At 43.7% G+C, this 17,284-nt stretch overlaps 1 protein-coding gene across 1 annotated transcript in view; it reads right to left on the bottom strand.

The window, feature by feature from the left end:
* Positions 1-868: 868 nt before the first annotated feature.
* The window catches only part of PDE6B (phosphodiesterase 6B), a 34,628-nt gene continuing 18,212 nt past the window's right edge, over positions 869-17,284 (bottom strand). The window contains exons 15-22 of the mRNA XM_073345847.1: positions 16,698-16,785; positions 15,416-15,516; positions 14,549-14,656; positions 12,010-12,073; positions 8,497-8,571; positions 7,825-7,908; positions 2,360-2,516; positions 869-1,200 (exon numbers count right to left, since the gene is read on the bottom strand). Coding sequence (XP_073201948.1) covers positions 1,142-1,200; positions 2,360-2,516; positions 7,825-7,908; positions 8,497-8,571; positions 12,010-12,073; positions 14,549-14,656; positions 15,416-15,516; positions 16,698-16,785 — 736 coding nt within the window. The 3' untranslated portion in view covers positions 869-1,141. The remainder of the gene's footprint in view (positions 1,201-2,359; positions 2,517-7,824; positions 7,909-8,496; positions 8,572-12,009; positions 12,074-14,548; positions 14,657-15,415; positions 15,517-16,697; positions 16,786-17,284) is intronic.

Below are 17,284 nucleotides of genomic sequence, written 5' to 3'. Positions count from 1 at the left end.
ACTATATTAAAATAATGTTGCAAAGTCAAACACTCAAGGAATGCCAGATATAAGGTTGCTTTGGCAACTTTAATTTAGCACCCTTGTGCCTATGCATTGATACGCACTCTAATTACACGATCACATGCTATGTTTTTCCCAGGATCCCTGCCTCATTCAGTGCACAAAACTGATCATGCTCAGGGAATGAGCAGCTTTTCAATATTTTGTTTTATCCTCATCCTGCAATGTGTGGCCCCATGTAGCACTGACTACACACTATTGAAACCCCCCTACAGAATTATTCTTGTCCTCATGGGTGTTTCTTTGGCTTCAGTGGAGTTGCAGTTGTTTAGACCAGATCTGAATTTGGCTCAGTTCCTTCAAAAGATAAAGTTTACTGATGTGTGAGAAGGACAGATGATTTAACTGTTCTATTGTTAACACTCTCTTGGGCTCTGATTCACCAACACTGGTCTCGATGAAAGCCCACTTCCTGAACTCCGCTCTAGGGGCAGCAGTCTGACTTCTGTGGAATAACTACATAGCTGTACCGCCATAACTGAGATCAGAATCTCAGCACAAATATTTGAGTAAAGGGTATCTTTCTCCCTATGAGATGAACGGATCTGACTGTCTTTATGCTTCCCTTTTACATATTGCTGGCTTGTCCATGTGGTCCTGTGAGATACATTGAAGGAGTTAATTCTGCCTCAATTTACCCACCCCAACCTCTAGCTGCACACTAGGTAAATAACAGTTGAATTGGGCACAAAGTTCACCATCTGGCCCTGTAAATATATGCATGGGGGTCTGGGGTAGGGGGAATGGGGCATTCAGACTTCAGGACAACTGCTACAGCCATTACTCATACGCAAGTAAATTCATGGAACCAAATTTTGCCCTGTCTTAAATGGTACATCCCGGTGACTTCAGTGGCATTGTATGGAGTGAGAAAGAGGGCAGAATTTGGCTCACTGACCGCAGTAAGGGTGCTCACACAGGTCAGGTAAACAACACTAGGCCCTTTCCATGGCTAGGTGATGAGCCCAGTTTAGGTAATTAAAGGGTTAAATCAAGAATTTATATTCGTACACTGCAACTTTTTTCTCTTACAAGACCTTTCCCAGGGTGCGTAGTTCATACACCAGCAGAAATAGGTTTAAATGATACAACAGGTTCTAGAGGGGGGAGTTCTTCCATTGCAACTTGTCATAGCTGCTGTAAGGGAGGAAACAAGAAATTAGAGATACATTTGCAGCTGCTATAACCGTACTGTAATTTGAAATCCTTTAGTCTTTAACTGAGTCATTTTACTTCTTAACCCTTGGAAGGCTCTCAGTGATGAAGCTGGTATAAATTCCTAGCTATTGTGAAGTGCTACCAATGTGCTCAGAGCCATTTTCTACACAAAACTGTGTGTGCTTCAAAATGCTTCAGGATAATGAGCTCCCTGACTGGTGGGGACTGTCTCAGCCTTGAATGGTCTTATCAACCACAAAAACGAATTAAGAATGAAGGGCTCAGTCCAGTTCCCAGAGACTTAACTGGGAATTGTGCTGGGCCCAGGGAAAAAGCATTAAACCTAAATAATTTGCATGCATAGAATCCTAGCAATGGAGGGCTGGAAAGGACCTCGCAAAGCCATATCAAGTCCAGCCACTCCATGCTGTGGCAAGATCAAGTAAACCTAGACCATCTCTGGCAGGTGTACTTTGTTCAACTTGTTTGTGAAAGCTTCCAATGATGGGGATTCCACAACCTTCATTGGAAGCTGTAATAACTAGTCTTATTATCAGCAAAAGTTTGGCTAGAAAGGTACACTTGGGAGTAACTGCAGTGCTTTGTCTTATTTCTAGTGAGTTCCTTGTTTTTCCCTTGGCCTGTTACGCAGCATGGTAGCCACAGCCTCTGTAGTCTCAAGCATGTGTCCTTTCTCCCCCGTAGACTACACTACAAAGCTGACTCAGTGCAGCCAACAGTTGTAGCTGAGCTGCAAGTGCCAGCAAGGATCAGTAGTGTTCAGCACTATTTGCCACACTTACAGGTGTTAACTAGCCAATTACAACATGAGCTCTCCTCCACAGAGGAGTTTATGCAGATGGCCTTTCTGGAGTCGTGTAACCATCTGAGATGTCAATTGTATGTTTTGAAGCCATTCTCTATTCTGACCTGGGCCCTTGACAGAGTGAGTCATGGGCCCAGTTCAGATTGGGAATTTCCCCTGTATCCAACCCTTTGCTTCAGCTAGTGGACGAAATGCACAAGTGTGGAAAGAGCTGGGAGTCTGGAGACATTAATTTACACAAGGGACTGGTGGGATAGGGGAGTTAGCCATAGGAGTAGATTCTGAAGTATTAAAATTGTAAGTATTTCTGACCTTGCTGTGCAGCCATTTTTTCCTCCTCTTTTTTCTTCTCTTCTTCCAACGCTTTCATTTTTGCATCATACTCATCACCAAGAGCCTTCCATTCCTTTCTGTTGTTCAGCAATCTCTCATACATCGGATGAATTTCCTCATGGAAACGTGAAAATTCCTGAACCAAGCACACCAAATAAACAGTACAACAGTGACTTAGCCAGTGCGGCTCATTCAAAACACCTGTGCCACCAGGTGCCTGCCCCTATTGCTAGTTCAGGCTGGGAAGGGGTTAATTTCCTGACAAAGGGTGCCAGCTACAGGTCTGGCCCTGGACTGGAGTACCAGATAATTAGAGGTTTCAGAGTAGCAGCCGTGTTAGTCTGTATCTGCAAAAAGAAAAGGAGGACTTGTGGCACCTTAGAGATGAACAAATTTATTTGAGCATAAGCTTTTGGTGAGCTTCATCGGATGCATTCAGTGAGCTGTAGTTCAAGAAAGCTTAAAGCTAATTAGAGGGAGTGTTTACTCCCTCTGAGTTCAGAACCCATCAGCAGGGAGAGGGAAGCAGCTTGAGGCTCCTAATGGAAACTGTTTCAAGAGATCCTGCTAGATCTAGTTACTCCCACATCAAACCTAGCTGAGGAATCACTGGGGACAGATTAGTACTGACAGGCCTGCTAGGAGGTACAGGCAGTCGGGGCTGAGCGGTAGCCTCCTCCCTCACCACTGCAGTAGTTACCTCTTCCTCTGTCTCATTGCCCCGGGGCTGGAGCTCAGAGCCTGCTGAGGAGCTGCCTCACTTCGAGCTCTGCAGTGCCTGCTGCTGAGGCCTCTCCCCCTCTCCTATGCCTGCCAGGGCGCAAAGTAGGTCCTGAGGCTTCCCCCACCCTTCTGGGAAGGGCTGCCAATACTGTATTTCAGAAATATGGGACAGCCCTCTAATGTCCCTGGGCTTGACTTCGCTGCTCCATCCCTTCCCAGGGGTCTGCTCAGGCTGCTTCCAGCTCTGGTGCTGCAGAGAGCCCAGATGGTCACTGTGCCTCCTGGAGTGAAGTGGGAGGCTGCAGTTACTCATCTCCACCTACGATAGAGCTGTGCTCTGCCGGGGTGGGGCGGTTGGCAGATGGGGTGTGGACTGGAGAAATGCAGTAGATGGAGGAGACTTTGCCGCAGCCAGCAGGTGTGTCGCTTCCAATTTCAATGGCGGTGAGGGGCAACTTCCAGGGGCGGCCCAGTGGTGGCTGAGCTAAAGTTGAGTGGCATGTGTCTGGTCAAGTTGCCAAAGCCTGGCACGTTGCAAAGTAAAGTACCAGAGCACCACGCCAGCCTAGCTTTCAAGTGTCAGTGGCATGCTGGACCGCCGTGGTTGAAACATGGGATAAAAACATCCTGTACTGAGAGTACTGGGCAAGAAATTTTTATTTAAATAAAGGATGTGACATCCCTTCTAATACAGGACTGTACGCACTGGCAGCCTTACCCCCTGGACCTCGGAGAGAAGAAGAGCTCTTGGGCTGGCCTCTAAGGAAAGCTCTGTCTTCTGTCCAGACAATCTTTACCCTTAGGATGGAAAGTTCCATTGTGCCAGAGAAGCAGAGTTGTCCACCCTGGTTTTCATCCCAGAGCTTTAGAAGATTTTTTTTATAAGAACGGCCATACTAGGTCAGACCAATGGTCCATTTAGCCCAGTATCCTCTCTGCCGACAGTGGCTAGTCCCAGAGCTACAGGAGGAGTGTACAGAACAGGGCGATTTTACACTCCTGACTTCTGGCAGTCAGAGACTAGGGACACCCGGAGCATGGGGTTACAGCCCCAACCATCTTGGCAAATAGACATTAATGGACGTATCCTCCATTAATTTAGCCAGTTCTTTTTTTGAACCCAGTTATACTTGTAGCAGTCACATGATAATGAATTCCACAGGTTGACTGTACATTAGGTGAAAAGTACTTCATCTTCTTTGTATTAAATCTACTGCCTATCAATTTCACTGTGTGATTCCTGGTTTTTGTATTGTGGGAAAGAGTAAATAATGCTTCACTTTTTCCATTCATAATTATACAGACTTCTGTCATAGCCCCCTTCGTTGTCTTTTCTAAGCTGAACAGCCTTATTCTTTTTAGTCTTTCTTCATATGGAATCCTTCCTATACCCTTGAGCATATTTTTGCTCTTCTCTGAAGGATTTCTCATTCCATTATATCTTTTTAGAGATGGGGTGACCAGAACGGGACAGGGTATTCAAGGTGTGGTTGCACCATAGAGTTATATAGTGACATTATAATATTTTCTGTCCCTTTCCTAATAGTTCCTCGCATACTGTTAGCCTTTTTTTTACCACAGCTGTGCATTCAGTCGAACTTTTCAAAGAACTAGTTACGATGATGCCAAGGTCTCTTTCTTGAGTGGTAACAGCTAATTTGGTAGGTGTAAGTGAGATTATTTTTTTCCAATGTGCATTGCTTTCACTTACCAGTCTTGATTTTATCTGGCATTTTGTTGCCCAGTCACCCAACATCCCCTTCCAACTCCTTGCAGTCATCTTAGGACTTAACTACCTTGCATAATTTTGCATTGTCAGGAAACTTTGTCACTTCACTGTTTACCCTCTATTCCAGATAACTCATGAATATGCTGAACACTACAGATCCTTGGGGGACCCTGCTATTTACCCCTCTCCTTTTTGAAAACTGACCATTTTTCCTACCCTTTGTTTCCTATCTTTTTCGTTTGTCCACTACTTATTGACACCCTCAGAGAATTCTGATAGATTGGTGCCCCTTTTACAAAAGCTGTGTTGATTCTTCACCGAACTTCCCCTACACTTTATATGAGATTACGTTCACTGGCCTGTAATTGCCAGGATCACATCTGGAGCCCTTTATAAAAATCAGCATTATGTTAGCTGGTCTCCAGTCATCTGCTACAGAGCTTTGATCAGTAGTAGGTTACATACTATAGTTAGTAGGTCTGCAATTTCATATCTGAGTTCCTTCAGAATGCTTGGGTGAATTCCATCTGGTCCTAGTGTCTTATTACTGTCTAATTTGTTTTAAAACCTCTTCTGTGGACATATCAATGTGGGACACTACTTCAATTTTGTCCTCCAGGAAGCATGTCTGTGCTGTGTGTATCTCCCTCACATCCTTTTGCAGTGAGGACCAATTTAGCTTCTCTGCAATGGCCTTGTCTTCCGTGAGTGCTCCCTTTTTATCTAGGGTCTCCATTCGCTATTGGGCAAGCTTCTTGCCGCTGATGTACTTGAAAGAATTCTTACTCTTAGTTCTTGCATCTTTAGCAAGTTCTTTCTTGGCCTGCCTTATTACCCTTAATCTGCAAGAATTTGTGCACCTTTCTGTAACCATCACTAGGAATCCACTCAAAAATCTTAAAGGATGCCCTTTTGCCTCTAATGGCCTCTGTTACACTACTGTTTAGCCATGGTAGCATGTAGCCAGACAGCCAGCCCCCCCCCCCCCCCCTTCTCAGACCAGCATTGCTGGAAACACAGGAGGAAGCCGGAACAGGGCACTGAACATATATTCCAGCACAGCCTTTGAAGCTGTGAAAAGCACAGGTGTGCTGCTACAATGTGCCTCTGGGAACAGATATAACGATTAAGCTCACAGCAGGCAGAGGCCCTGTGACAGACATGGTTCTTAGCCCCTACTAAATAGCGTGATGCACACACACCAACATCCTAGGTGGGAAAATATTTACCCAGATAAAAGAAATGTCCAGTAGTCAAAACTTACTGTTTCTCTCCCTTGCAAGTGTAAACTACTCTTGCGAAAGCTGGCGTCACCCAGACAGACCAGCCTCAATTTGGCATAAGAAAGGAGAAAGAGACTAAAGGAGTACGGAGGTATAAGTAGGGGACCTACAGCACCATGATTTTTGAGTGCTTTTCACTATCTATCTGCTGGTCAGATAAGTGACAGCCTCCCAAGGCTTCTGCAGCTAAGAGGGTCCCTAAGCCTTGTCCCTTATTCGTCTTTCCGCGGAATTGAGTGACCGATCCTGGCTTGGACCGCTGGAATCGAGAGATGCAAGGAGGGTAAGAAGCACCCACACCTGATCTCCTATCTTTAGTGTACACATATTTTGAAATAGAGCTCTATACTTTGTTTTCTTTCTTTGGGATTGTGGCTTCAGTTTTGTAACTTGTTTGTGTGTGTAACATCTCTACATTTAAATAAGTAGGCACTAGCAATTTTGTAACCACATGATTAGACTCTAGCTTAATAAATTTTGGTAACCATTTGTGCATAAGCCTGACTTGTTTTCTCTGGTTTACTGTAAAGCAGCCAACATAATTAAAGAACCTCAGCCGTTTTGGCTCTAAAGCCTGGCCATTAGGTGAGAGTACTAAGAGGCTAACGTTGAGTTGTGCCGCCTCCGCGGGGCAAAATCTTGGGGCACCTGTCAGTCAGTATTGACTGCCCGCTGCGAAGGAGCTCTGAACTCTAGCAGTTAAAGTCACGGGTGGTTAGGACCTTGGAGCATCCGTCAGCCTAGCCCGGGCTGCCCGCCACGAAGGGACAGTGCGTCCTAGCGGTTAAAGTCACGGATGGTATAAACGGGCATAGCTGGCACCTCACCAAACATCCTTGGCCGTCGGCTAACATAGCATTCCTCTTTGTTTCTTTGATGATTTGAGGTATATGTTTAGTCTGAGCCTCTATTATGGTGTTTTCCAATAGTCACCATGCTGCATTTAACCCTTTGGGCAACTCCTTTTAATTTCTATCTAACAAGCACAGTCACTTTTGGATAGTTCCCATTTTTATTGTTCAGTGTTACTGCAGTGGGGTTTTTTTAGTATTACAGGCTCTATGACGATGCTACATTTAATTATATTTGGGTCACCATTACCAAGCGGTTCAGCTTTTGTTACCTCTTGGACCCGATCCTGTGGGCCGCTCAAGAAACACCCTGAGCCCATGCTATGTCATATTTCAATAGGAGTGGAATTGTTGTACCAGCCCGTCTGATACTCCACTGCCCTATATGCACTTTGATGTAGAATATTGGCTTTTATTTCCTAGGTCCAGTGCAGTTCATGACCAGAGGTTCAAAGATGGCTCTATACAATTGACCAGGCCTGGGGTTGTCAGGCACTGTGAGGCTGAGCTGCCCAAGGATCACAGAATAAAGGACACCTATAGCACTGGATGCCCTCTGAGCTGGGATCAAGGCTGCCCTGCACTGATGTGTCGTGTAAAGCTGCTTTGCTAGGCAGAGGATGTGATCCCATATAGCAAAACATAACGTGAATTAAATAATGAAAGTAACAATCCTGGACAGTGTCTTTGGTGAGGGGAAGATAAGCATGTCTCTCGTGGCTTAACATTTTCGCTGTTGGTCAAGTCTCCCTGCTGGGAGAGACACTTACTTATGTAATTTTTGCTAAAGTACTTTTAAAAAAAATTCATTGCTGCTGCACGAGCAAGCATTCATTCCCTGCTGCGCAACTCACTTACCTTATAGACAAACGTGCACACAAAGTCAATGAAACCGACTTGAAGCTTTGGAAGCTCAGCAGCTTTTCTCCTGTCCATCATAGGCTGAAAGAGAACAGGATTTCTTTGGAGTTCCTTCTTTTATTCTTTTAGAACTATTTCGCCTTGAAGGGCGTTGCAAATCAGCCTAACACTTCTGTATCATTCTCAAAAGCTTTCTTTTTCGGACCTCGTCCTTCTCCCACACAAACAATGAACTGATGGGGCTAGCTATTGTCATAATTTTTCTTTAACAACATACAGTCGCTCTTCTCCGCTTCTGTTCCTGGATATTGTTTTCTATTGTGCCCCTCACCATAGTACCGGATTAAATGATCTTTGTATTCTCAATAAATGCGAAGGGGCTCCTAAAGTTACTTAAATGAACGAAACAAACATTTCAGTTTTTTCGCTTTTTTTTCTTTTTTCAAGCGCATTCATTAGCAGAGCTAGATTTTAGCTAGATTTTGGAACCTGTGACCTATAAGTTACTGAGCTCAGCTTTCATGTCTATTACAGGGGGCTTTTTCCCCGCCCCCAGGACCTCCCATGTTGTCAAAGCGTCCAGCCCTGTTCATGACTTGCTGTCAATGAAGAAGTTTGTTAGAAGGAAATGAACTGATTTGAGCTTTCAGCAGCTCATGTACTACTTACGATTGGCTGCTGCTGAAGTACACTTATTTCCAAGTCACCCTGTTCCCAGAATTCACCAGCTACTAGGAACGCTACCTATGTTGGAATAAGAGCTACAGTCAGTTTGGGGATTTTAATCTGAAACACTTCGTCTCCATTAACAGGAGCGTTCCAGTCCCTGCTCCTTTGCAATCATATCTGTCAAACACCAGACTACAGCCAAGTGATTCTCCTAGCAGGATGCATCTGATTCTCTACTCAATTTGTCTTCACTAAGAGTAACTGCATGGCAAATCAGGGTGTCAACCGACAACATGCCAATTTGTCACACAGTAACGTCCCATGTGAAAAAAGAAAAGGACGACTTGTGGCACCTTAGAGACTAACCAATTTATTTGAGCATGAGCTTTCGTGAGCTACAGCTCACTTCCTCGGACGCATACCGTGGAAACTGCAGCAGACTTTATATACACACAGAGATCATGAAACAACACCTCCTCCCACCCCACTGTCCTGCTGGTAATAGCTTATCTAAAGTGATCATCAAGTTGGGCCATTTCCAGCACAAATCCAGGTTTTCTCACCCTCCCAGACACAAACTCACTCTTCTGCTAGCAATAGCCCATCCAAAGTGACAACTCTCTACACAATGTGCATGATAATCGAGGTGGGCCATTTCCTGCACAAATCCAGTTTCTCTCACCCCCTCACCCCCCTCCAAAAACCACACACACAAACACACTATCCTGCTGGTAATAGCTCATCCAAAGTGACCATTCTCCCTACAATCTGCATGACAATCAAGGTGGGCCATTTCAAGCACAAATCCAGGTTTTCTCACCCTCCACCCCCCCCCCCCACAAACTCACTCTCCTCCTGGCAATAGCTCATCCAAACTGACCACTCTCCAAGTTTAAATCCAAGTTTAACCAGAACGTCTGGGGGGGGGTAGGAAAAAACAAGGGGAAATAGGCTACCTTGCATAATGACTTAGCCACTCCCAGTCTCTATTTAAGCCTAAATTAATAGTATCCAATTTGCAAATGAATTCCAATTCAGCAGTTTCTCGCTGGAGTCTGGATTTGAAGTTTTTTTGTTTTAAGACAGCGATCTTCATGTCTGTGATTGCGTGACCAGAGAGATTGAAGTGTTCTCCGACTGGTTTATGAATGTAATGTTAGGTGACTTCTGGGAACTCTTCTGGCTCTATCAATCTGTTTCTTCACTTCCGCAGGTGGGTATTGTAGTTGTAAGAAAGAGTTACCACTGAGAGTTACCAAAAGAAACTACAGCATTTGCTCAAGAAACTTCCTGAAAAAGCACAAGATCAAATCCGCACAGACACACCCCTGGAACCCCGACCTGGGATATTCTATCTACTACCCAAGATCCATAAACCTGGAAATCCTGGGCGCCCCATCATCTCAGGCATTGGCACCCTGACAGCAGGATTGTCTGGCTATGTAGACTCCCTCCTCAGGCCCTACGCTACCAGCACTCCCAGCTACCTTCGAGACACCACTGACTTCCTGAGGAAACTTCAATCCATCGGTGATCTTCCTGATAACACCATCCTGGCCACTATGGATGTAGAAGCCCTCTACACCAACATTCCACACAAAGATGGACTACAAGCCGTCAAGAACACTATCCCCGATAATGTCACGGCTAACCTGGTGGCTGAACTTTGTGACTTTGTCCTTACCCATAACTACTTCACATTTGGGGACAATGTATACCTTCAGATCAGCGGCACTGCTATGGGTACCCGCATGGCCCCACAGTATGCCAACATTTTTATGGCTGATTTAGAACAACGCTTCCTCAGCTCTCGTCCCCTAAAGCCCCTACTCTACTTGCGCTATATTGATGACATCTTCATCATCTGGACCCATGGAAAAAAAGCCCTTGAGGAATTCCACCATGATTTCAACAATTTCCATCCCACCACCAACCTCAGCCTGGTCCAGTCCACACAAGAGATCCACTTCCTGGACACTACAGTGCTAATAAACAATGGTCACATAAACACCACCCTATACCGGAAACCTACTGACCGCTATTCCTACCTGCATGCCTCCAGCTTTCACCCTGACCACACCACACGATCCATCGTCTACAGCCAAGCTCTGCGATACAACCGCATTTGCTCCAACCCCTCAGACAGAGACAAACACCTACAAGATCTCTGTCAAGCTTTCTTACAACTACAATACCCACCTGCAGAAGTAAAGAAACAGATTGATAGAGACAGAAGAGTTCCCAGAAGTTACCTACTACAGGACAGGCCTAACAAAGAAAATAACAGAACGCCACTAGCCGTCACCTTCAGCCCCCAACTAAAACCCCTCCGACGCATTATTAAGGATCTACAACCTATCCTGAAGGATGACCCAACACTCTCACAAATCTTGGGAGACAGGCCAGTCCTGGCCTACAGACAGCCCCCCCCCAACTGAAGCAAATACTCACCAACAACCACATACCACACCACAGAACCACTAACCCAGGAACCTATCCTTGCAACAAAGCCCGTTGCCAACTGTGCCCACATATCTATTCAGGGGACACCATCACAGGGCCTAACAACATCAGCCACACTATCAGAGGCTCGTTCACCTGCACATCCACCAATGTGATATATGCCATCATGTGCCAGCAATGCCCCTCTGCCATTTACATTGGTCAAACTGGACAGTCTCTACGTAAAAGAATAAATGGACACAAATCAGATGTCAAGAATTATAACATTCATAAACCAGTCGGAGAACACTTCAATCTCTCTGGTCACGCAATCACAGACACAGACACATAAACCATATCTTATGGTTTTGTGCAGTTGGGATTTAAACTTTCTGTAACAATGAGGACTAAATGCTTTTTAAAGTGAAAGTTACTTGAGATTCTGAGCCACGTGATTCCAGGAACGCGGGCTTTAAGAAAAACCCTGAATGTTATGAGACTAACAATAAAGTCAGAGTTGCCGGTACTGTTTTCTCTAATGTCGCTCTGTGATACTAGTCCTACCACTGAGTGCGGTCTTTAGATTTCTTTATTTTTACTTTTACTTTACATTATTCAATGTTATACAACACCATAAAAAGCTTCTATGGAAAGCTTGGGGGGGAGGGATAGCTCAGTGGTTTGAGCATTGGCCTGCTAAACCCAGGGTTGTGAGTTCAATCCTTGAGGGGGCCATTTAGGGATCTGGGGCAAAAATTGGGGATTGGTCCTGCTTTGAGCAGGGGGTTGGACTAGATGACCTCCTGATATCCCTTCCAACCCTGATATTCTATGATTGAAATACTGGGAGGAAAGATGTGGTGGTTGTAAGCCCTGACGCCTCATCTCTTTCATCGTTGCTCATACAATAAGATCAAACTAAAAGCTCTCGCTCGTCAAGCTAAAAATATCATTTCTACCAGCATTGTTTAAAACTTGGCCAGAAAAAGTAAAGAGAAGCCTCCTTCATGCAGGCTTCAGACAACAGACCGTTTCAATATAGTGGAGTACATTGTGTATCAGGCGTCTGACCTTACTCTGCACTTCCCAGGGTTTAGCGATCGCAGATAAGTCACAGGCAGTCATCATCATAGCCCTGGAGACCAGAATGAGAACCGGAGTTAGTTTGTATTCTAAGCACTCAGTCCTGTTTCCATTGGATCCAGGGTCTATTCTGCAATTTAAGAGTACTACACTTGCCACTTCTCTCCGCTGTCCGCCAGGCATTAAAGATGGAGGAGAACCAGCATAAGACATTTTGTAAAATAGGGCCAGACAGTATGCAGTATTATCTTGAGTTAAACCTACTGTAACTGTGTTTCTTGCCTGCCACCAAAACAGTTTTGTGATTACTAATTTGCTAATTCTCACAAATCTCATGTAAACTTCCTAACAAAGATTTTGTAGCAGACTGCTTTGAGGTTTAATGTCTGTGTTTAATTATTCCAAGTACTACAGAACATATGCTTGACCACTATTAATTATTACTAGACACTTATCAAAATTTAATGAACACAAGAATGGCCATACTGGGTCAGAGCAGTGGTCCAACTAATCCAGTATCCTGTCTGCTAACAGTGGTCTATGCTTCAGAGGGAATCAACAGAACAGGGCATTACTGAGTGGTCCACTCTCAACTTCTGACTGTCAGAAGCTCAGGGACACCCAGGAGATGGGGTTGCGTCCCTGACCATCTTGGCTAATAGCCATTGATGAAACTATCCTCCATGACCTTATCTAATTCTTTTTTGAATCCACGCTATATAATTTTAGCCTCCAGAGCATTTCCCTGGCAATGAGTTCCACAAGATGACTGTGTGTGGTGTAAAGTAGTACTTCCTTTTTTTTTGTTTTTAAACCTGCTGCCTGTTAATTTAATTGGTGACCCCTAGTTCTTGTGTTATGTGAAACGGTAAATAACACTTCCTTTCTCCTCTTCACTCACGATTTCCTAGACCTCTGTCCGGTCTCCCCTTACTCATCTGTTTTCAAGACTGAATAGTCTCAGTCTTTTTAAAAAGACATGGAGGACTTCTGGCACCTTACAGACTAAAAAATTTGTTTGAGCATAAGCTTTCGTGAAGTACAGCTCACTTCATCGGATTCATCTGATATGTAGTGTCTGGCTCTGAAAAACGCGTCAAGGACAGTGAAATCTGGTCTCTTTGTGTGCTTTTACCCGATACTAGAGAAATTTCATGGGGAAACCAACATTTCTCCAATTGGGAGTCCTGACCCAAAAGGGGTCGCAGGTGCGTCACAAGGTTATTTTAGGTGGTCACCCTTATTTCTGCGCTGACTTCAGAGCTGGGCGGCTGAAGAAGCAGCTATGGGTTGGGGGTCCAGCTCTGAAGACAGAGCCAGTGGCAGCGCAGAAATAAGGGTAGCAGTACCGCAAACCCCTCCCACACAGAATAACCTACAATTATAACACAGCAGAAATCATGAAATTTATTTTAAAAATCCTGTGACACGGAAATTGACGAAAATGGACCGTGAATTTGATAAGGCCCTTCTCATATGGAATCTGTTTTAATTCTCTTCCCTATGACTCCCACACCACAAACCTCCTGACTCAGTTGACCGTTATTGGGCGTGGTCTTTGGCATCATCAGAGCTTCCCACAGTATGACTCTTCCCCACCCTGTGTTGCGGGGGGGGGTCACTTCTATACAGGTGGTCAGCATTCAGGCCTCTGTGCTATTCTAGCTCTCTGGTACTGTTAACCCCAAGGATTCAGAAATCATTTTAGCTTAAAAATCCTGATTTTTTTTAAAAAAGTAAAAGTTGTGTTCTTTCTATTTGCCTTCTAGTGTGAATCTTCAGGGTGTACTTGCTTCTTGTTTTCAACTTTTTCTCGCCAGTCATGAGGGTTGCTCTATGTTCCTGTGGTGTAGACACTAGCTATAGCAATGAAAGGGCAGAGCAGCTATTATTTGTAAGTTAAGGTGTATACCAGGCTTCAGATTAATATTGGATGGCACTCTGTTTTCCAAATCTTATCCTTGATTTCATCAATAGGGAGGCTTTGGCCTCCCTTAGAGTTAACGCCAAAGCAGACTTCTTGCAACTTTTCATCAGTAGACTCTCTGGTTCTGCTTGGGGCTTGCAATAACATTAGCTTTTGTTATGGAATGGCTGCACCCTAAAACTCATCGGATTCTCTTAATCTTGAAAGTTGCCATAAAAACATGCAAACTTAATAAGCAATTTAAAAGAGAAAAGTGGAGACTTGCAATTAGAATTTGAATATAAAGATTACTTGACACATATCTAGATGTGACTTCATCCTACTCATACACTTAAACAAAATTCTGCTATGTGTCCATATAATTCTTTAGTACAGAGGAAGATAAAAAGAGATTAATATCTTTTTCTGGCTTCTTTTCAAGAATAACCCAGAATGCAAAGCATCTTTGGCTCCGAGAGGCCTTTAATACTAAACTGTTAGCGTAATATTCCTTATAGGAAATACCGCATGCTATGCAATCTATTCTTAATAGAAACTTATTTAATAGAGGCATAGTTGTCACTTTACCATTTGCTTATCAAGAGATTTTTATTTACTCACATGACAATCTCTTTTCTTGTCGTTTCCAGAGACAAATATTCAGTCCAGGCATTTTCATTGTCATACGTCTTGGACTCATCAACAATCTTCTGAAACATAGTTCTCTTTCTTCAAAACACCCAGAGGTAGGAATATGAAAGCATTAAATATGGAGTTATCAGACCTCATTTTGTTTTCCCATTGAACCATTGAGCAATCCCTCTTTTCAACAATTTCTTATCCACGAGGAATGATCTCCTAAATGCTGCTACCCTCCAATGGTCAGAGGCCAGTGAGTCTTTCCATTAATTCCATTGAGCACTGGATAAGCCCTGTTTTCTACATTGCTCATTGTGCAGAAGCAGGAGTAGAGGGGGAGGATCTTAGTCGCAAGAGCATGACGAGTAGGGGTTGACAAACGACTACCCAACTGTGGGGAGGCGGAGGAGGAACGGAATAGGAGCTAGGGGAGTAGGTTTCTGGATTTCACCTCCCACTTTTCCATCACTAACTGCCAGCTAGGCCCAGGCCAAGTCCCTTGTAATGCCCATTAAGGGATATCACCCACTGTTGCAATGTCAGCGAGACAACATCAAACATGTCTCAGGATTGTGTGTATAAACTGATTGGCACAACTCTCTCGAGTTAATACCTTCAAACACCAATGTCTTTTTGGCTACGTTTCCCCAGCCAAGTGCCCACCACAACGATGTATTCTTATTTGAATTTTTAATTAGGATAGAGTATTTATTGTAAATAATTTTAAATCACTTAAATGTTGCAAAAATAGGTTTTCGTGAGGTTGACGCTTTGTAACTACAATTTGAAAAGTTGTGCTGTTGCAATGTCAGGTAAAATTTACACCGCACTAATTTATGACTCACTTACTTGAAGTAAAGTGCCAAGTCCGTAGCTATGATCGCAATTTCCATCAAATGATTCACGTGCTCAAACTGTCTCCTGTTGAGATTCTGGTAGATATTTAGCGACTAAAGGAAAACAATGTTTAGTATGTGATTCTGGACATCCCGTGCATTTCTTATCCAGAATATGGGCGTTAATTCGTTGTTCAACATGTCCAGCTAAAGTAATACCCAATACTGGGATCAATGCAATATCCATGGTCCATGGAAAGACACCTAATGATTTAAATGGGCATGGGATGGGGCCCAGTACTCTGAAGTACTGACTCAGGATATTACTGGATCCCCATTGTTTCAATAGGAGTTTGCTCGAGGTAAAAGTTAAACTGAGTTTGTTACGATTTGGCCCATAGAGGGGGAAGGAAAGCCAGTCAATCGGTGTTGTGGGTTCCGAGTCCTCTCACTTAAGAAAGTTGTGAGCTTTGGGTCAAAGTCTCCCCCGATTCTGTTACAGAGGCCCTATTAAAACTTGGGCAACTCACTCAACTTCTGCACCTCCATTTCCCCCTTTCTGTAGAATTGAAACAACACAAGCCTATCTCATTAAAAAATGGTGAGGCAAACTAGTAAAGTGCCGTGAGAGCCTGAGATGGCGTGTGTTGTGTGTAAGTGCAAAGTATTTTTATGTACAGACTGAACATATTAAATTGCAGAAATTGCAGGTATGTCTTTCACTGTTTCTAGCTAGAGGATTGAAAGTTCACGTTAGAGGGACTGTCTGCAGTATAGGGAAGTATTCAGAGGCTTCAGCTATTTGGAAGTGTCTGATAAACCATGGGAATTGAAGAGTCTCCTTTACAGGATTAGAGCTTCATGAATCCCATGTCGTCTGGTTTCAGTTCCATCACATGCATGGACAGTATTAAGGGAAAAGGCTCACAAGTATCTAGAGCAATCGGCAAAGCTGATTTGTTTCGCTTTTATATTGCCGTAGCACCTGAAGCCCCATTACGGTAGGGACAGTGAAACAGCTTTGACAGGAAAGCAGCTGAACTTTTTAGTTCTGCATGGTTTCACCACGAAGCCAAGAGAAATTCTGCCATTTTAACCGAATCTCACTTTGACTTTGAAGTTGGGTCATATGTAAAACTCTAACTGACCTGGTGGAATAAATTCAAGTCCTCAGAGGTCTGAACCCAAGAAAAATGTTGGGACAATCCCCTGCAAAGTGAAACTGCACAGGGTTGAATAATTAAAATTCAACTGAAAGCAAATAAAACGCCTCTATAAAAATGTGCATTACAAACCTCTTCTGAAAGCAAGAACTTTCCAAATTCCAAGTGATGTCGCTCTAAAATTGATGAACCATGAAGTTTTGCTAACGGATGTTGAGATCTAATTGTGTAAATAAAAAATTCAAAAGTTAATGCAAGGCTAATGAGTTTTACAATGTGTCTTATTTTAATATTTTGGTTTTTACGGTTTAGATCTAGGTTTAACTAGTGGATAAAGGGTTAACTGAGAACATTTTAACTAACTGGCTTATCAATTGATCAAAAGATTCTTATGGCTTTTTAATGAGCTGTAACACTCGTCACTGCAATACTTGTGAGCCATCTAAACACGTACTCATGTATAATTGGCCCTCATTTATAAACGTGAACAAGTTTATTCTACTTTACAAATTCAAGATATTTTATTGATTTAAAACAACAGCAAAAGCAGTAGTCCTTGCACACTTTCCTAGATTTTATCCCAGTGCAAAGCCTGGGGTCGAATCCCTGACGGTCAAATCTTTGCACAAAGCTAAATCCTGTACAGGAAGTGGGTGTGAGCGAGGCCCACCACTTCATGAGCGCACTAGGGTGATAAACCCAGCAAGCACCATGCGGGT

The sequence above is a fragment of the Lepidochelys kempii genome, chromosome 5 (genome assembly GCF_965140265.1).
Source record: "Lepidochelys kempii isolate rLepKem1 chromosome 5, rLepKem1.hap2, whole genome shotgun sequence".
Lineage (NCBI taxonomy): Eukaryota > Metazoa > Chordata > Testudines > Cheloniidae > Lepidochelys > Lepidochelys kempii.
This window is presented reverse-complemented; position numbering and strand designations above follow the sequence as displayed.